This window comes from Panthera onca, chromosome A3 (assembly GCF_046562875.1).
Source record: "Panthera onca isolate mPanOnc1 chromosome A3, mPanOnc1 haplotype 2, whole genome shotgun sequence".
Classification (NCBI taxonomy): Eukaryota; Metazoa; Chordata; class Mammalia; order Carnivora; family Felidae; genus Panthera; species Panthera onca.
Window position 1 is genome coordinate 61,789,057 of NC_138341.1, and position 21,428 is coordinate 61,810,484.

The following is a 21,428-nucleotide window of genomic DNA, read 5'->3' on the forward strand; positions in this document are numbered from 1 at the left end:
TGAGTGAGAAAGCTGAGTGGAGTTGTCCCAACCTGTCAACTTCAGATTTCTTTCCTCCTCCCCATAAATCAAAAAACGGTTGGTGGAAGGGAGGGACAGAAGCGTTTCATTTTCAGATTTTGTAAGAAAATAAAATCAAATCAAAAGAACCTGTCCCACGCTGATACCTTACATGCCAGGTTTGAGCCTGAGGCAAATTTTTGTGGCCATGTAATAAGCCTCTTTAAAATGGTGACAGACCCTTGACTCTTTGCCTTGAATTACACTGATAAAAGACATTTTATTGCGTTAGAGCTGGGGCAGGAGTACAGGACGGTTCTTGCCTGGTCGGCTTCTTTGAAACCGTGTCAGCCCTGCTGTCCACACTCCCCACCTCCTGACAGGGTTTGAGCACCATGGAGGCAGAGATCTGTGGGCCTGTGACAGAGGGGGCTTTCTGCCCAGCAGTGGAAAGTTGAGGCTCTGGACGTAAAAGGATTTCAGCCTGAGGGGCTTGTTAGGGAGAGGGGAGTGTGTCCGTTCTTAGTAGACATGAGAGATCTTGACATTGGTGGTTCCAGGTCATTCTCATGGTTGGGACTGCATGGAAATAGAGCATGGCTGGGAAGGCTAACCCTCTCAGACCTATATTTCCTAGGCAGTCTTAGAGAGATTCCAAAGGCAAAATGATTCTGAAGTGGAGGGTCCCTTTATCCCCCTCTTGATCCCTATGGAATAAGGATACGGGGATTGTGGCCCCTTGGCCCAGGGAGGCCAGGCGTCCACAAGCTGAGCTCCCAAGTGAACCTGCCCACTGGGTAGAAAGGAGTTGAGATGGTGCGTTCTTGGTTTGAAGGGCTCAGAGGTGTCTGATAACTTTGGGTGCTACCTCTGCTGAATCAACAGAATTAGTAAACCCAAGAACAGCCAGCAACACCCACTCTGTGGCTGGATTGGGAACTCTTGAATGAGTGCAGATGATACATGTGGGCATCTCTTTTTTATTCAGGAAATTCTTTCCAGGTTGGTCAGTGGTATAAATGAAAGATTAGAAATTGGGTAAAAAGCCAGGAAAGTAACTATAAAGCCAAGAAAATAGGCCTCAGATAAATAGGCTGTGTCTGCCTCGCCTTCGTTCTGTGGAACTCTGTCAGAGAGGTTAGGGCTGAGGCTACAGCTGGGCCGCTCTGTGCCCAGAAGGAGGGAAGGTGCTGAGGGACTGGGGAGACAGTAGCAGAAGTCGGAAGAGCTTGTGGGCGGGCAGAGGCCTGTTTCTGAAAGGACTGGCTGCCTTGGGATGAGGCCTGGCCTCACAGGACCAGAACCCTTGATTCAATCTCACCTCAGGCGAGAGGGCAGCCTAGTTTTGTTCCCGAAGAAATGTCAGAGCCTGACCTGCTAGACCATTTTTTTTTTCTTTTTCGTTTGTAGAGCTTTGAAGTCTTAAATTAGTTCTCACAATTTCCGAGCACTTCTGTATTAACCATAGGACATAACAGGTTTTCATTCTGGAGAATGGCCAATTCTGGTTCTAAGGATCCCTTGCCCAAGATTGTCGCAGTGCGTTTGGCCTGCCGAGTCTGCCTTCCCCACTGCCTCAGATGCACACACACACCACTTTATAGTCCCAGGAAGGCAAGTGATTGCCTGTGAATGGCATAAAGACTTGTGTCTAGGGGCGCCTGGGTGGCTCAGTTGGTTGAGTGTCCGACTTCGGCTCAGGTCATGATCTCACTGTTCATGAGTTTGAGCCCCGCATCGGGCTCTGTGCTGACAGCTGGGATCCTGGAGCCTGCTTCAGATTCTGTGTCTCCCTCTCCCTCTGTCCTTTCCTGGCTCATACTGTCTCTCTCTGCCTCTCAAAATATGAATAAATGCTAAAAAAAAAAAAAAAAAAAAAAAAAAGACTTGTGTCTAGACAACACACTCTGCCTTGGCTCACCTTGAGGGTTCCTGAAGTGAGTGGTGATGAGGGCCATACTTAGTGCCCAGGAAGGTAGACTGGACTCTGACTCCCAGCCCTGCCTTCACGACCTGCAACAGGATGCTTTTGACATCTACTGTGTCCTCGCTGGGGAGGTGAGGATAACACCTTCCCTCATCCGCAGGACCACTGTGGGGCCAGAATGTGAGGAGGATGCTTTGGGAAGAAGAGGAACATCTCCAGAGAGGCCAGGATATACTTCCTTAAGAAGGGGCCGGGTTTGGAGGCCTGACACGGCCTTCCTGGGGCTGCCTGTTCTTTGGGGCCCTTTTCCCTTGAATGGTTGCACAGATCAGTTCTGGAAGATAAGACCAGAAGACTCTCCAGCTCCCTGGGTGGTCAACCATGCCTCTCCCCTCCCTTGTCTCTCCAGCAGCACCTCTGCCCCACCCTGCAACACCCAAGAACACCTGAAAACGTCAGGGATCTCCTTATAAGTGCCAAGCTTGGGTTTGCTTAAATTTATTCTGGTATTTGCTTGAGACTCATGAAATGGTGGTATAGAGGCATAAATTACATTTGTCATGAGTTGACACCGATGAAAAGGTTCGGGGTGGCCTCTTCAGAGTAATTTGGGAGTTGCGTGTTCTGTTGGCTTTGATAGACCAGTCCTCTGCTCTGGCTGGTGTCATCAGAATTAAATGTTTGCTAAGCAAATGGTCAGTCTCATTGGATCCATCTTCATACCCCAGATGCCTTTTCCTCCCCTCAGGCATCTAATGCTTAAGCCAGGAGAAACTCAAGTGCATGATTTTCAAGGCTTTCCGGGTGTCTGGGACTATGATTTTCCACCCTTTTCTTCATTTCTCCTGTGGGTAGGGGGGCGTGAGTGGTATCTGTGAATATATTTGCGTGAGGCTGGACAGTTGGGGTGGCGGAAACAAACTCAGAACAGCTTCTTTTTATCTGCCCCCTTCTAACCACAAAGGTATTGCAGTTGAGCCCCACCTTAAGAAAGCCCCAAAACGCACGAAATCTCATCAATGGCAACTGATAAATTAGAGGGTGATTTTTCACATTACAGAAAGATTGTTAACTTTTCAAAAGGTTTCGCCACAGGGTTCCTTTAAATAGTGAGCTCCCCCACTGAATTTAAAGTGTTTGTTTACAGATCATTAACTACTTGACAGAGAGGTTGGGGAGGGGGTGGAGGAAGAAGCACTTAAAAGGTAAAATGTTAGAAGCCCTGCCAATTTTCGATAGGCCTGGAAGGGTGATGAAACATCTCTGAAATGATGTTGGTTAGCAAATGTGATTCAGTTTACAGAAACTCACTTTACACATGGCTTTCCAGGAACCTTTCAAGTTGGATGAGGGCAGGGATCACAGGACACCGGGGCCTTGCCACCCTGGTTTGAGGTGGTCTGGAGAGGACTCTGGCTTTCCTTAGAGCCCCGTGGGTGCCAGGCTCTGGCATGAGGCCTAGCTTTGCCACTGGCCTTCTGGCACAGGCAGCAGAGACCTTTTCCCTTGACATTTAGCCTGAGTTTGTGGAAACTTTCTTCCTGGTCCTCTGTGACCTTCAGTCTCTTTGGCTCTGGACCCGCCTTGGTTTCCTCCTTGAAGCTCAGACAGGTGAGATTTGTGAGATTGTGCCCCAGGAAGTTGAAATCCACCACCAGGGCCTACTTTCTGAGTCTAAGAATTAGCCTGGCAGCTGGACCAGCCCACACTGGCCTGGAGGTTCATCCTAGTCCCTGCAAGGTCACTGGGGCACAGGCCCATCCTGGCCGGCTTTTAAGATGGCCCCTACCAGGTCTCTTAACTGCATCCCAAACTCCTGTTCCATATCTGGTCTCAAGGAGACTTTGACTGGCATGGGAAACAGGAGGGAGAAGTCATCATGCATCTGATCTAGTCTTCTCTTTTTAAGGATGAGAAAACTTAGGGTCAGAAAGGGGAAGGGATTTACTCAAGGTCATGCACAGCTGGTGCGTGGCAGAGTTGGGACTGAAGAATCTGGATTCCTGACTTTGTGCCAGCAGCCTCTCCGAAGGAGCGAGTCCCTGACATCCTAAAGGAAAAGAGTCTGGAGAGTGAGGGTCAGTGGTGTTCATAGGGGAATGCATGGGGCATGGGCATCGTTCCCAAATTCTCCCAAATTCTACCTGAAAAAGACCCCAGGTAGAGGCACACATGCATGTGTGTGCAGGTGCACGCATGCACCTGCACACACACACACACACACACACACACACACACACTCGTATACTCACGCATATACTCTCACAGTCACGCACACCCCACCACGCACAAACAAAATCCTCACATTAGGACTCAGAGGAGGGGTGAGGGTAGCCCCGCCTTACCCATGGCTTTGAAGAGAAGAAAGGGGGGAAATTTGGAGGGAAGGTCAAGTTGATGACTGAAGAGACAAAGCAGTGTAGGAAAATCTCCACATTTCTTGCACAGTCATTTGTTGAGAATGTGTCAGCAAGTACAAGCCCATCTGAAACTGGCAATGATACATCTGAAATAGATTATTTAAGCCAGGGAGGCAATATTGCAAAGAAGAATGTGGCTATCAACACTTGTTTGTCTGACTCAGAGGAATAAAACACACTGAATCCTGCTTCAGCAGACCACCCACCATTCATCAGGGCGCAAAAATGGAGGTGGGGGAGAAGCAAAACAGGACGGATGAACTTGCATAAAGAGTTTCTCAAGCATCCGCATGGCTATGTCCCTTATTTTAAGAAAATGTGATATTTGAAAATAGGAACTTATGAAAGCTGAGGACTTCACAGACGTCCTCAGAGGGTTTATTTAGACGAACACATCCTCTGTTGTCAACTAAAGGAATCGGTGTACAATATTTTGATTTAAATGTAACTACCTGTTGGGCCCCATTTGCTATGTGCACACCTTGGCCTTTGCTCCTCTGAGCATCTGTACCTGCTTTTGCTTTTGTCTGGAAAGTCCTTCCTCTTGGCTTTCCAGGTGCAGTTCATAAGTTACCTCTTCCTGAAAGCCGCTCTCCTGCCTTTCAAGTGGAAGTAATTTCTCTTCCTTTGAATTTTCATAGCGGCTTATCTGTGCCTCTCTCATGACACACTTTCTGCATTGGAGGAGAGCGATTTCTGTCCAGGCCTTCTCTTCTCTGCCTCGTTGAGGGCTTTACTGGCAAGTCTGTCTGGGTTTTCTTTGTGTTACCCCCAGATGCTGGCCCATTGCTCTGGGCATTACAGGCCCTCAGTAAATAGTTGTTGAATCAACACATGAAAGAGTGAATGAATGGCATTAACCTGAATAACACATTTTGCATAGTGAGGTACACAGTTAAAGAAAGAAAAAAAATCTGTCCTGAGACAATTTGTCTTTATAGAGTTGCCCTTCCAGTCTCCTTGATTAGTTCCACCATTATAAGGCAAAAGCTTAAAGTGTAATAAAAATTTATCTAATTCACAATCAAGTGAAAATACTTTGGGCCCAGAGCCAAAGAATATTATTGGAGCGCACTTTTTTCAACACCCTAAATTTAACCAGCTGGAATTCTTTTTTTTAAAGTACCATCCTATTCAACCTTTTTGAAATGAAGGATTTGCCTTTTAGTGGGAAATCTGCATTTCAACACAAAGATGGAACACAATGTCTTTGGTTTAGTTATTCTTCAGAAAACTAAGCTCTCTCTCTCTCTCTCTCCCTTTTTGAATTACATGCTTTGCTTAAGTTAAAGACACAGATTGCAGAAAATTTTGTTTAGGCCTGACAGATTGGTGGCTTGCATTTTTTGCATTTTTATAGATAAAGGGGCATGAAAGGTGTCATCTCTCCTCCCTTTACAGAGTGAATTTCTAGGAGAAGAACTCAAAAGGTGAAATTAGTTTTTAGATAATCAAGGTTATGAGAGAATAGAATTGGTCAAAAAAGAAAAAGAATTTTTAAATGAGTGATTGATGAAATTAGAGTCACCGACGAAGGATTAAGGAATATAGAGATCATGAGCAAATTTCAGCAAAGAAGTTTTGTTAAGTGTGATATCTCCAGAATTCTTGCTTGCTTTCATCTGTACAAGATACACTTTTTAATTTTTTTTTTTAACGTTTATTTTCTTTTTGAGACAGAGAGAGACAGAGCGTGAACGGGGGAGGGTCAGAGAGAGAGGGAGACACAGAATCTGAAACAGGCTCCAGGCTCTGAGCTGTCAGCACAGAGTCCGACGTGGGGCTCGAACTCACGGACCGCGAGATCATGACCTGAGCCGAAGTCGGACGCTTAACCAACTGAGCCACCCAGGCATCCCAAGATACACTTTTTAAAGAGCATCATAATTTGGTAAAACCATAGCTAGTAAAAAAAAAAAAAAAAAAAAAAAAGATGGAAAAAAATGCTAATTTAAATGCTCATTTCTAGAACAAAAGGCAATGCAATTTTGACAATATCAGAAGGTTAATTAAGAAGTCTGTTAGCAATGATAAAGCTGGCACATTTTCAGTTTAGACTGACATGACTCAAGACATAGGCACAGCTAATGTTTGCTCTATAATACTTTGTTAAGACACAGAATCAGAGAGAGAGGCGCTGGTATCTATTGTAAAGGGAGGGATAAGAGCTAGAAGGGCATTTGGTGGACTTGCTTTCCGGTTAAAGAAGCCTGTATCCCAGACTAGCTGCACTCGTTATTTTTGTGATTTGGATCCAATAATAGTGATAAAATTGGAATTGGTTCATTCAGGAAACTGTACAAACTTTCAGGATGTGTTTTAAGTGTAGTCTGTAAGTTGGCTACTGCCTGGGGAAGAGGGGATTTGAGGATCTTGGAGCTGGAAAAGAGTGTCAGGGTCCTTTATTTTGGCCTATATCACCAATATAGAGATCCTTCCCCATTACGGTGGGTTATCAGTGATTCTTTTCTTGAAGACCCAGAGTGAATGGGAGGTTATGGCTTTCCAGGGTGACCTGTTCCACTTGGGGACAGTTGTACTCCTTTTGTGCCCTATCTAACTGGAAAAACAGGGAAGTCTTCTAAAAACATATATTTAAGAAAGGAAATATATATACACCTATATACATTTCAGGAAACATCAAACACCTATATGTCTGTGTTCTCCTCTAGAGAGGCCTGGGGATTTAATACCTGAAAAAAGTTGGGCGCCCAGAACAGTCTCTAAGTGTGTTGGAAATGATGCTTTGTGCTTAGCTGTTTCGGCACATGTGTAGATCAGCAGTATTACTTGTCGATGAGAAAGACTCTAATGTGGCTGCATTACATACCCAGTGATTAATTTCAGAAACAAACAGCATGTCAATAATAAAGGAGTCTTTGAGATGTTCTTGAGGAAGCCTAAGACTTGACTCAAGGACCTTAAATTCCAGGGACATCCCACCCGGCTTAGAGAGCTCTGCATCAAAAGTCGGTACCCCACTGTACATAGAAATGTAGAGTGACTAATATATAACCTTAAATCAAAACCATTCCTGATTTACTGCAGGTTTTTAATGAGACCTGAAAAAATAAGATTCATTCTTTTTCATTCAGGCGTCAGGAAACATTGCAACCTAATAATGCATAAGGCATTTCTGAGGAGATGCCCAAGTGGAGATGCTGGATCTAGAGAGACCTTTATGAAACAGAACAGGTTAAAACACCCTTCACCAGAAGAGCACAGGCATTTGAAAAGACTGATCCAGAAGAGGGCAACACATCACATTTGTGAGCCCAGACAGGGAAACAGAGTCCAGGTTTACCCCACCCATGCAGTGCGCCACAGCTGCTTCCTCAAACATTTCAGCTTTTATGAAAGGGGTGAGGACACCATCTGTCTGACATAAACTGGTTTGGATGTTGTCTAGTGCAAAGAGCGCCCTGTACTTGATAGAAAGCCTGGGTCTGTTCCCTGCCCTGTCAGTGAGGGAGGTTGGAATTCCACATGAAGGGATTCTTAGGGATGTCCTGGGCTTGCTCTGTTTTGGACAGTTCTCGTCCTGAAAGAGGTGAATCTCAGAAGGGACAAAAGTCTCATAGCCAATCTGGCTCTCTGCCAGCAGAACATGCTTCCAGCTTCCGTGCCTCCTCTTACCCCAAGACAGCATTGTCTTAAACTGGGCTGTGTCCTCAAACCACCTGGGGGACTTGCTAAACATAGATTGCTGCATGTCTCCCACCTCCAGGGTTTTATTCAGTAAGTCCGAGAATTTGTGTTTCCAACAAGGTCCGAGAATTTGTGTTTCCAACAAGCTCCGAGCCATGCTGATGTGCTGTGCTGATGCTGGGCCTGAGGCTGCCCTAAGAGAACCACCCAGGAAACAAAAGAGAGCAGAACTAGATTTCCCACTTTCCAGCCAGCTACCTGAGCCCACCACTCCCTGGGGGAAAGGGAGAGAAAAGGCCCTCAAAGGGGTGGGGGGGGGCGGTGGGTAGGCAGGCAGGTAGAGCTGCTCCTTGAGTGTCATGCTTCAAAGCATTAATTGTGAGACTGCCTAAAACATGATGAAATCACTGAAAGCATCATCGCAAGAAGTTAAACCCTAGGGAGGCTATTAACAACTTAGCATTTCCAGTTCCTGTGGGAATGTCGACAACTTACCAAGGAGAATGTGTGCAGAGGCTGCAGAATCAGTTGGGGCTCCCCATTGCCTGTGCTTTGACAGTCTTCCTGGAGGAAGAGAAATTCAAGTATGAGTCTCTCAGAAAGACAATGTCAATAGCTTGTTAAGCTGATAGGAAGGGGTGTGTCCCTCTTCAGCCGGCCAAATTCTGCAGGGGAAGCAGAGGTAGAGGGTGAAAACAGTGGGGGGGGGGGGGGGGGGGGAGGGGGGAGAGCCAAGAGGGTCAGGAAGTAGGTCAGGTGGTGTTGTTTTCCAATTTTGAAACCAAGTCAGTTCATTTGGACCCTTTGAAAGGCCCACTCAACACCCCTGGGTTGGACTCCCTCCCGAGAGGTTGCAATGAGAGAAGTTGTTTCTCCTAATGGGTCAATGAGTGCCTGTTAACTGGCACTCCTTGGGCAGGAACCAGGGGGAGGAGATAGATGGATCTCCCAGGAAAGAGCACTGGTGGGATGCAGGAGAGTAATTCTGATCTTCACTTTGTGGTTAACTATCAACATAGCTTGTGGGCTAGTCACTTAATTTCACAAGCCCTCAGTTTCTCCATGTGTAAAATGAAGGCGTAGACCTGATGATCTTGTTCGTTTTTCACAATTCAAAAACCAAAAACAGGTCATGGTACCAGATACCCAGATAGTCTCCTCGAAGAGCCCTTGCTTTGCCATGTGGCCTGGCCCACTTCCCCACAGGGCCCCTGGAAACTCAGCTTGTTCAGGGCCCCTGGAAACTGAGCCATGTGTAGACATGGTTACCAACCAGACATAAATGCAAGTGGTCAGGCCTGGGTTAGGTTAACATTCCTCTCATTTCTTGCTGGAGGCCTATCAAGGCAACTCAGCTTCTCCTCTCAGACTAAATGGCAGGGAATTTAAAATCAGACTGTCCCTGTGCAGGTGTCCAAGTATTTCTGCGTTGTCGCATTTCTGCTAGGGTTACGGAGTTACCTCAGTTGTGTGGGTCTCTAAGAAAAGGATCTCAGTCTTGGTGACAAACCAACTTCTGAAATGGCTAAGACGAGAACAAGTGCAAAAATGGATTCTCAGGTTTCTTGTTGAAAAACACAGTGACTAAATCTGTAGTTAATTTTGCCCTATACTCTCAATACCCTGTATAATATACACAGTCAACTGAAGACGTGCCTGTTTTTTAAGTCCAGTCTTTGCACTTTTGCTGGTTCATTTTGTGTCATTAATTCTGTTTGGGGCTGGAGAGAATGACATGCCTGTGTAGATGGACTCAGGCTAGGCAAGGCATCCACAGCAGCCTCCCTTTGCAGGCCTGGTAACAACATAGCTTAACAACAGAGCATAAGAGCTTCCATGAGCAATATGCCATTGTTACCCACCATGCTTCTCATGAAAGGAAACCTTGTGCTGACTGCCCTGGCTGTTCTTGGCAATGTGAATCTATATAAGGAGAACAGGATGTATTTTACACTTGGGACCTGCTATCCTAGAGTATAACAACAACACTTTTAAGTGCTCTTAATATTAAGCTAATGGAAAACATACTCTGTTTACTCACCATCAAAGTCTGTTTTTCTTCTCTCCCTCCTCCCCCAATCATCACAAACTCCAGGCCTCTAGAACACGCTGGGTATCTCCTGCTCCATCTATCCTACCCTCTGTCTCAAGGTTGACCTCTACATGCTTGGTTAGCTCAAGGTGGACTTGAAAAAACTAGGCATTTACCACACAAACCATATAATCCCCAGGTTGCACAAACCAAACATTTCCTTTTTCACCAAAGTCTCAGAGCTAGAAATGCTTGATTTATTGCTAGTATTATGTTTATTAGTGTGAGAAGTCATTTCTCCTCACCAGAGTGCAACAAAATGCAGTAGAAGGGAGAAGGTGGGCCACTTTTTCTGGGTGCTGCTATTATCAGAACGCTGGTCTATCCTTGTTATTTAATAGTGGGATTCCTCACCCTGAAGATGGGGACTTGGCCAAAGTTATCGTAACCCCAGAAGTCTAGTATTTATTCTCCACTACTTTGTGTTGTAAGAAGCCATGTCTATATGGGGTATTTTGCTGATGGGATTCAAGAGTGTGGCCCAACCAAGTCCCAAATGTCTAAGATTTCCCTGTCTTTGGAGGTGCTATCTGAAGTACATATTGTTTTTTGCTTGGGCGTGTCAAGTAAAGTAAATGTATGCATGTAAACCAGCCTTGCAGATAAATCCCTCCATTTTACCAGTCTACCCCATAATATTGCCAATTTCCCCCTTGCTATTTACATATCTCTTATTATAAGACAATAAACAATAACAATCAAGCAAATGAACCAAAGACTCCCCCACCCCCGCCAAAAACAAACCCCTTCTGTTTTGTTGAAAAAGACTAAAATCAAAAACAAAACAAAATTGTGGAAATAACTTCATCACAGTTTTTTTGGGTTTTGTTTTGTTTTTTTTATTTTTATTTTTTGATATAGGCCTTGAGCCTGTTAACTATCTGCAAGGCTGTTGTAATGATGTTAATCTGTTTTAATGGAATTGAAATGTGATATCCTGTGGTTTACGATGCACATTGTTTATAGCTTTGGTGCTTGATTTTGGGTTTCTTTCACAGATAAACTTCTGCACTGGAGGGGCCTCTCCTCCCCTCGTTCTGCACATGGAGCTCTAATCCCCACGCCCGGGATGAGTGCAGAATATACCCCGCAGGGTATTTGTAAGTTGAGCATTATTTCTTCTACAAATGTCCATGTGTATAGAGATGAGAGTTTCTGGAAATCACCCTTACTTTTTAAGTACTGAAAGGAGTTACTTCCAAAATAGATTGGCATCCACATATGTATTATTCCATTACTCACTTGGCACCCTCTCCCTGCTCCACTCAACCCCCTCCTCTTTTTCCCTCCCCTTTTTTGTGTCATTCCCATGGAGCTGACAGTAGCTCATCCCTGTGGGTCTCCTCCCCAGGGTCTTACCTGGCTCCACAGCTGGTGACCATAGATCTCTGTGTGTCCAGGGCCCATTTTATTGCTGGACATTCACTTCCATGGCCTCATTTAGGACTTTGAGTTTATTCCATGGCATACCTGTTAGCAGAGGCCAGAATCAAAAGAGGTCAGTTTAGAGTTACTCTACAGTTATTCTCATGCATGTTATAGATGCATTTACATGTGTATTTAAACATGGTATATTTGTATATATACATGGCGCATTATATATGTGCACACACAGAACGATTTCTATGTGTTTTTCTCCTAGTTTTAGAGAAAAATGCACAGCATTGTTGCTTAAATTCAAAGATACCACTACCACCGCCATCACCACCATTAACACCATCCGCTTATGTGTGCAAACCGACTTTTATCTTTTTGTGAAATTCAGATTTATATGTTTATGAAAATGTTTTTGAAAGATGTTGTTCTAGAAGGTAATACAGTTTGCTTTTCTGTGTAGTAATAAATGATATGAGTCATGCATGGCTAAAAAGTTGGGTGGGGGTAGGGGTCGATTCTGCCCCAAACAAAAAAAAGCAGGTTCAAGGAAAAAAAAAAAAAAGAAGTGTGACACCTACCTCATTTTTATTTAAGGAATTAATTTTTATTTTGAAAGTCAGTGAAAGGTTACCTGTTGTGGAAAGAAGAAAAGAAAGAACATAAAAAAGAGCATAATGGTGGGGAGTTCAGCCATACAGGGGACCTGGTTTTAGATGGGAGAGATAAAGTACACCCAGCCACCTTGTGAATGGTGTCTGCCTGCAGGGCAGGGCATGCGCCCTGAGACCAAATTTGAAGCCAGTTGTTTATTTTGTTAACTCCTAGGTAATCCTAGGTAACAAAGAGTTATTGTGTGAATTTCACAAGTCCTCAAGTCCTGAGGGCTGGGCGGTGCAGGGGTTAAAAGCACCTCTTCTGCCATCCCCTCCCCAACACGAAGCTGGGCCTAAGCCTGGGTTAGGTCACCGATTGCAGAGTTTAGGGGGTTGGACTCACGGTTTCGAGTCCCTACATGCTGGCTGGGTGGGGAGAGCTCTCCTCCTTTTGCTGGGGGTGCCTGGGGCCCCACACTGGGCTGTGGGAACAGAGCCACCCCCTTGGAGGGAAGGGATGAGAAGGGAGTAGGGCAGCAGAGAGGAGGGTGGAGCTGAGTGGCCGAGGGCTGCTGGCCTGGGAATCAGTTCAAGGTCTCTCCCTCTTCCGCTGACCCCCCTGAGGGCAGGGGTGGGAAACTAGGAGCCTGCTACAGAATCCATGTCTTCTCCCCCTCTTCCTGCAAAGGGAGGGTACCTAGTTTGCTGGTGCCCATGCTGGCAGGACCAGTTTAGGAGTGACCAGACAAGGTATGTGGAAATGGGTTGTGGAGTTCCAGAAAGCATTCAGCAGAGCTGACCCCCAGGCCACTCAACTGCCTTAAGCAGCTGCCCTTGGCTTTCAGAGCACTGAGCACTTAGCACTTCCCTGTGGCATCCCTGCTGGTGGACCACAGTCATGGGCCTTAAAATGGCCCCTCCTGCCACCCTGTAGCCAGGACCTCCCTCCCTTTGGCCTGAGGCCTGGATTCTAGATTCTGGATTCCAGCCTTCTTCTGGAAGCCTTTCTGGGTGTACAACCTGGTCAGTCATCATGCTAGGTAACTAACCAAGCCTGGGAGTAATGAAAACTCACATTCACCTTGGACCTGGTAGTTTACAAATGGCTTTTATACACGTCTGTCATTTGAACCTCACAATTCTGTAAGGTACTGTTTTTATGCTCATTTTACAGATAGGAAACCTAAGGCTCAAAGAAATTAAGTGTCTCAGAGCCCATAAGCTGGCAAATAGTAGAGCCAGGCCTCTGGTGTCAGACTTCCTTGTTTTTCTCAATCCTGAGGCTTAGATCACATGACTCTTTAGCATTGGCGACAAACTAAAAATGGGGTTATTCCTTCCCATACAACAAAATGAAATAAAATAAAAGCTGGTAGGTGAACTAATGGCTGATTTTAACTATTTGATGCCTGGAGTTCCTATGCTTGGGGCCAGGACTCAGTTTATTGCTCTAAATCAAAACAATCCCCGTGAATGCCCAATGAGGCTCTCAAATTGAGAAGTTGATTTTCGTCAGAGTAAATGAAGAATATTATTATATTTTACACGTCAATAAATCAATGTAGCCCTAATTTTGCCACACAGGAAATCAATTCTGGTCTTTCTAAACCATCAAAGATGTTATGAACAAAGTAATTTCACAAATTATGGCAAGTAACACATTTATTGATGACTGCAGTTTAGGAATTGAGAATCTGTGCGCACTGTAATATAATATGGTGCACTGGCATGAGCTGAGTGAAATACAGATTATATGGTGAAACTGTAATGCATCATTTGCTATTAGTGGACTGGTAATAATTACCAGTTTCAAAGCAGCTCTTTTGATGTAATCTTTAGTCTCAATCGTAACAGCCCTTCTCATTGACATTATGATTACACTAGCTGCCCTCATGATCTAGAATATCTAGTTGATAGGAATACTAAAATGCGATAGTGAAAACTGTATGTTGTATGCTCATTATAAGATAAAATGCTATCTTCTCTGACCTGATGTCTGAGAGGGGAGGGTAACAGCACAGTGTGAACATAGTGTAATACTATCACATCACTGGCTCTGAAAACAAAATTTTAGGAAGTTCAGAGCAGCAAAATAAAATGGCCTTTGCTTGTTTAAGCCTTTTGGAAAGGATACAGGTGAGACCCTTGATGCAGGGCTGTGCACATTTTGGCACTGATCCGTAGCCGTGGTCAGCGTGCATGCAAAACCAGATTGCTAATTATGGGTCCAGTCCTGGGATTCAGTAGGATATCATAAGCGAAAATATGATTTTAAGGCATTTGGAGTGATGAAAGTGTTAAGGACTTGTTTCAGCTGACAAATCTTCTCTTTACTTATCCAATCCGGATTGTCAGGCTAAATGTATGATAATAACACAGAGTCCTAGAGAGGCAAAGGAGAAAGCCACAGAGGGTCATGTTAGTTGGAACCAGATAGGTTTTTTTCCTGCCTATTTAGAACCCAAGTCATTGTTCAACAACAACAAAAAATTTATGAAAATACTCTCAATGATGCTTTTTATTTCCCTTTGAAGAAAGGAGGCAAACAAAAATAGGCAGATAATGTGATACTAATGTCAGCGTTTTCTTTCAAAATCTTTCTGCCTTTTTTTTTTTTTTCCCCTCCCTCCACATTAGGCAAATGTTGGAAACCTAATTTTGGTATCTTATCATCTAATCTTGTTAAAGAGATTTACCCAGGAGTGGGATATATTGAGTGAGATTATAAATGCATTGTAAAGTAAATCACAAGGTCAGGGCAGGGAGTCCATTATTCAGACAAGTGCTCTGAGCAAGGCTGGCTTGTTTGGGAATGCAAGTGTTGGGGCTCCTGAGAAGACCCTGCCAGCTTTTCTTTCTGACTTGCTAAATGGAGGAATCGTCGTAATTGATTAATTCCTCATTCCCACTCTTTAGCTCCATGGTGGATTTTTTTTTTTTTTTTTTTTTTTTTGCTTTTAAAAAAGTTACTGACAAATACTAGCTGGGGCCTTAAGCGACTCCTCTAGTCCCCCCTTTTAAAAGACTGGCTAAAGTTTATTTCTCATTTGTACTTTATGCACTGGCTTTTTGAGAATCCCTGGGAAGTTCATCTATTTTTTCTCAACCTTGTCCTTTGGCCACCAATATTTGGGCCCTTTTTAATGTTGTAGTTGACTGGTAAACTGTTAGTTAGTCCCTTGGTGTGTATATATATATATTTTTTTAAATTTAGCTATCTCCAAAAATGAATGATCGTGAAGTCAAGCTGGCCCCCTCTTTGCCAAAGTGGCATTTACCACTCTCGGGTTCTTTTCAGCGAGAGAGAAATAATGTGACTTAAGCAGGGCCCCTCTCCAGACGGCTTGGCTACTGGCCAAAGAGTTGACTAGCTGAACTGTATCTTTCTGTTTCTTTCTCAACTGGAGCTGAGGCTCAGCCGAGGGCGCAGGATGTTGTATAATTTGGTTCTCGTTGTTAGCCTCTCAAAATAATGAGGAGGAGGATAGTGTAGCATTTCTCAGCCTGCTGCCCGTCATGGTGCTGGCTGCTTTAACTGTTCTTAAACTAGGATGCTGTGTCTGCTTAAGTTGGCACCAGCCGCTCCTCCTAACTTCTCCAGACTTGCATTTGTTTGACTGGGGGAACAACTCCTAAAGATTTGATACGGCCTGTTGGTTAAATCCGAATTAAATTTCTCTTTTGAGATTTTTTGCAACATCCCTTGAGATAAAAATGGGAGTCCCCATAGGGTGTTGTGGAACCAGGATTGGGACTCACTGATCCTCACACAAGGCTGGGATGTGAGAATGTTGCTAGTCTCTCTTCCTTGGAATTATTTTAGGAGTACCTTCCCATTTTTAACAATATCAACAATTAGTGTGTTTCAGGCTAAGATTAAAAGCATCTCCAGGGCCATAGAGAATTGTAACGAGTTGACCTTCTCTTTTTTTGATATCCCTATGAAATGATTGCCTATTTAGAAAGTTCACCTGCCACCCAGGGGAGAATAGAACGATGGGATTTAGGAAGCAGAAAAGTTTCCCTTAGGTCACCTTGTCCAAGGCCCTCACGTAACAAATGAGGAAACAGAGGCACAGAGATGAAATAGCTTGCCCCAAACCACAGCTGGTGACAGATTGGAGAGTTCAGAAGAGGTTTGCTGAGGTTCCTTAGAATGTAGGGATCCTCATTCTCAAGCTTGAATTGGTGCAGATTTTTCTGCTTTGGAGATTGGATTTAAAATTCTTAGAACCGAATGAAATGGCAGAAAGACTGATTCGACAAATATTTATTGGGCACCAGCCACCAGATGAACCAGGCACCAATTCTAGGCACAGGGAATATTATAGATCAGTGAGGGCTTAGGCCTGTGGGGTGGAGGGCTGGGGGCAGGGAAAGCTGGAGGTGAACCATAAATAAGCAATTGCTAACGTCCTCCTCCGCGATTAAACATTGATGTTGGTGTTGTATTATTTTGCAGGTAAAGATGAGCCCAGCAGCTACACATGTACAACTTGCAAACAGCCATTCACCAGTGCATGGTTTCTCTTGCAACACGCACAGAACACTCATGGATTAAGAATCTACTTAGAAAGCGAACACGGAAGTCCCCTGACCCCGCGGGTTGGTATCCCTTCAGGACTAGGTGCAGAATGTCCTTCCCAGCCACCTCTCCATGGGATTCATATTGCAGACAATAACCCCTTTAACCTGCTAAGAATACCAGGATCAGTATCGAGAGAGGCTTCCGGCCTGGCAGAAGGGCGCTTTCCACCCACTCCCCCCCTGTTTAGTCCACCACCGAGACATCACTTGGACCCCCACCGCATAGAGCGCCTGGGGGCGGAAGAGATGGCCCTGGCCACCCATCACCCGAGTGCCTTTGACAGGGTGCTGCGGTTGAATCCAATGGCTATGGAGCCTCCCGCCATGGATTTCTCTAGGAGACTTAGAGAGCTGGCAGGGAACACGTCTAGCCCACCGCTGTCCCCAGGCCGGCCCAGCCCTATGCAAAGGTTACTGCAACCATTCCAGCCAGGTAGCAAGCCACCCTTCCTGGCGACGCCCCCCCTCCCTCCTCTGCAATCCGCCCCTCCTCCCTCCCAGCCCCCGGTCAAGTCCAAGTCATGCGAGTTCTGCGGCAAGACGTTCAAATTTCAGAGCAACCTCGTGGTGCACCGGCGCAGCCACACGGGCGAGAAGCCCTACAAGTGCAACCTGTGCGACCACGCGTGCACGCAGGCCAGCAAGCTGAAGCGCCACATGAAGACGCACATGCACAAGTCATCCCCCATGACGGTCAAGTCCGACGACGGCCTCTCCACCGCCAGCTCCCCGGAACCCGGCACCAGCGACCTGGTGGGCAGCGCCAGCAGCGCGCTCAAGTCTGTGGTGGCCAAGTTCAAGAGCGAGAACGACCCCAACCTGATCCCGGAGAATGGGGACGAGGAGGAAGAGGAGGACGACGAGGAAGAGGAAGAAGAGGAGGAAGAGGAGGAGGAGGAGCTGACGGAGAGCGAGAGGGTGGACTACGGCTTCGGGCTGAGCCTGGAGGCGGCGCGCCACCACGAGAACAGCTCGCGGGGCGCGGTGGTGGGCGTGGGCGACGAGGGCCGCGCCCTGCCTGATGTCATGCAGGGCATGGTGCTCAGCTCCATGCAGCACTTCAGCGAGGCCTTCCACCAGGTCCTGGGCGAGAAACACAAGCGCGGCCACCTGGCCGAGGCCGAGGGCCACAGGGACACTTGCGACGAAGACTCGGTGGCCGGCGAGTCGGACCGCATAGACGATGGCACTGTTAACGGCCGCGGCTGCTCCCCGGGCGAGTCGGCCTCGGGGGGCCTGTCCAAAAAGCTGCTGCTGGGCAGCCCCAGCTCGCTGAGCCCCTTCTCCAAGCGCATCAAGCTCGAGAAGGAGTTCGACTTGCCCCCGGCCGCGATGCCCAACACGGAGAACGTGTACTCGCAGTGGCTCGCTGGCTACGCGGCCTCCAGGCAGCTCAAAGATCCCTTCCTTAGCTTCGGAGACTCCAGACAATCGCCTTTCGCCTCCTCGTCGGAGCACTCCTCGGAGAACGGGAGCTTGCGCTTCTCCACGCCGCCCGGGGAGCTGGACGGAGGGATCTCGGGGCGCAGCGGCACGGGAAGTGGAGGGAGCACGCCCCATATTAGTGGTCCGGGCCCGGGCAGGCCCAGCTCAAAAGAGGGCAGACGCAGCGACACTTGTGAGTACTGTGGGAAAGTCTTCAAGAACTGTAGCAATCTCACTGTCCACAGGAGAAGCCACACGGGCGAAAGGCCTTATAAATGCGAGCTGTGCAACTATGCCTGTGCCCAGAGTAGCAAGCTCACCAGGCACATGAAAACGCATGGCCAGGTGGGGAAGGACGTTTACAAATGTGAAATTTGTAAGATGCCTTTTAGCGTGTACAGTACCCTGGAGAAACACATGAAAAAATGGCACAGTGATCGAGTGTTGAATAATGATATAAAAACTGAATAGAGGTATATTAATACCCCTCCCTCACTCCCACCTGACACCTCCTTTTTTCACCACCCCCCCCTTCCCCATCGCCCTCCAGCCCCACTCCCTGTAGGATTTTTTTCTAGTCCCATGTGATTAAACAAACAAACAAACAGAAGTAACGGAAGCTAAGAATATGAGAGTGCTTGTCACCAGCACACCTGTTTTTTTTTTTTCTTTTTCTTTTTTTCTTTTTCTTTTTTTCCTTTATGTTCTCACCGTTTGAATGCATGATCTGTATGGGGCAATACTATTGCATTTTACGCAAACTTTGAGCCTTTCTCTTGTGCAATAATTTACATGTTGTGTATGTTTTTTTTTTTTAAACTTAGACAGCATGTATGGTATGTTATGGCTATTTTAAATTGTCCCCGATTCGTTGCTGAGCAAACATGTTGCTGTTTCCAGTTCCGTTCTGAGAGAAAAAGAGAGAGAGAGAGAAAAAGACCATGCTGCATACATTCTGTAATACATATCATGTACAGTTTTATTTTATAACGTGAGGAGGAAAAACAGTCTTTGGGTTAACCCTCTAAAGACAGAATAGACAGCACTGAAAGAAAATCTCTATGAGCTAAATGTCTGTCTCTAGAGGGTTAAATGTATCAATTGGAGAGGAAAAAAAAAAGGCCTTGAATTGACAAATTTTAACAGAAAAACAAAACAAGTTTATTCTATCATTTGGTTTTAAAATATGAGTGCCTTGGATCTATTAAAACCACGTTGATGGTTCTTTCTACTTGTTATAAACTTGTAGCTTAATTCAGCATTGGGTGAGGTAAGAAATCTTAGGACCTAGCATATAATTCTATATTGTATTTCTCACAACAATGGCTACCTAAAAATATGACCCACTATGTCCTAGTTAATCATCATTTTCCCTTTAGTTTAATCTTAAAAGCAAAACTGATTATACCAGTATAAACGCTATTTTGCTCCTGGTGAGAGCTTAAAAGAAATGGGCTGTTTTGCCCAAAGTTTTATTTTTTTTTTTAAATGATGATTAAATTGAATGTGCAACGTGCAAAAGCCCCAGAATACAATTAAATACATTAGTAAGGAATTCATTTTATGAAGATAACTTAAATAATGTCTGTTCAAAAAATTCTGGCACCAAAAGAAATAGATCCAGATCTACTTGGTTGTCAAAGGGACAATCAAATGATAAACTTTAAGACCTCGTAGACCATATTAAAAAGAAGAGACTGACAATAAGGTTTGGCAGGAGGGTAACAGAGGAAGAAAATACCTGATCTTTTAGCACAACGTGGTACTATTTGCCATTTTAAACTAGAACAGGTGTATAAGCTAATACTGATACAATGATGATTAACTATGAATTCTTAAGACTTGTGTTTAAATGTGACATTCTTAAAAAAGAAGAGAAAGAATTTTAAGAGTAGCAGTATATATGTCTGTGCTCCCTAAAAGTTGTACTTCATTTCTTTTCCATACACTGTGTGCTATTTGTGTTAACATGGAAGAGGATTCATTGTTTTTATTTTATTTTTTTAATTTTTTCTTTTTTATTAAGCTAGCATCTGCCCCAGTTGGTGTTCAAATAGCACTTGACTCTGCCTGTAATATCTGTATCTTTTCTCTAATCAGAGATACAGAGGTTGAGTATAAAATAAACCTGCTCAGATAGGACAATTAAGTGCACTGTACAATTTTCCCAGTTTACAGGTCTATACTTAAGGGAAAAGTTGCAAGAATGCTGAAAAAAAAAAATTGAACACAATCTCATTGATGAGCATTTTTAAAAAAAAAAAACTAAAAAAAAAAAAAACTTTGCCAGCCATTTACTTGACTAATGAGCTTACTTACTCGGACTCAACATTGCAAGCGCTGTGAATGGAAAACAGAATACACTTAACATAGAAATGAATGATTGCTTTCGCTTCTACAGTGCAAGGATTTTTTTGTACAAAACTTTTTTAAATATAAATGTTAAGAAAAAAAATTTTTTTAAAAAACACTTCATTATGTTTAGGGGGGAACTGCATTTTAGGGTTCCATTGTCTTGGTGGTGTTACAAGACTTGTTATCCATTTAAAAATGGTAGTGGAAATTCTATGCCTTGGATACACACCGCTCTTCAGGTTGTAAAAAAAAAAAAAAACATACATTGGGGAAAGGTTTAAGATTATATAGTACTTAAATATAGGAAAATGCACACTCATGTTGATTCCTATGCTAAAACACATTTATGGTCTTTTTTCTGTATTTCTAGAATGGTATTTGAATTAAATGTTCATCTAGTGTTAGGCACTATAGTATTTATATTGAAGCTTGTATTTTTAATTGTTGCTTGTTCTCTTAAAAGGTATCAATGTACCTTTTTTGGTAGTGGAAAAAAAAAAAAAGACAGGCTGCCACAGTATATTTTTTTAATTTGGCAGGATAATATAGTGCAAATTATTTGTATGCTTCAAAAAAAAAAAAAAAGAGAGACAAACAAAAAAGTGTGACATTGTACAGATGAGAAGCCATATAATGGCGGTTTGGGGGAGCCTGCTAGAATGTCACACGGATGGCTGTCATAGGGGTTGTACATATCCTTTTTCGTTCCTTTTTCCTGCTGCCATACTGTATGCAGTACTGCAAGCTAATAACGTTGGTTTGTTATGTAGTGTGCTTTTTGTCCCTTTCCTTCTATCACCCTACATTCCAGCATCTTACCTTCATATGCAGTAAAAGAAAGAAAGAAAAAAAAGGAAAAAAAAAAACAAAAACAATGTTTTGCAGTTTTTTTCATTGCCAAAAACTAAATGGTGCTTTATATTTAGATTGGAAAGAATTTCATATGCAAAGCATATTAAAGAGAAAGCCCGCTTTAGTCAATACTTTTTTGTAAATGGCAATGC

At 44.4% G+C, this 21,428-nt stretch overlaps 1 protein-coding gene across 20 annotated transcripts in view; it reads left to right on the forward strand.

The window, feature by feature from the left end:
- The window catches only part of BCL11A (BCL11 transcription factor A), a 165,074-nt gene that overhangs the window by 138,172 nt on the left and 5,474 nt on the right, over nt 1–21,428 (forward strand). For 6 of the 20 annotated variants that reach the window (XM_060605175.3, XM_078444504.2, XM_060605194.3 and 3 more), the window contains 2 exons: nt 11,086–11,187; nt 16,520–20,979. In XM_060605175.3, coding sequence (XP_060461158.2) covers nt 11,086–11,187; nt 16,520–18,540 — 2,123 coding nt within the window. In that variant the 3' untranslated portion in view covers nt 18,541–20,979. Of the gene's footprint in view, nt 1–11,085; nt 11,188–16,519; nt 20,980–21,428 lie in introns of those variants that run through there. The other 14 variants (XM_060605204.3, XM_078444505.2, XM_060605233.3 and 11 more) reach the window with 8 other exon arrangements.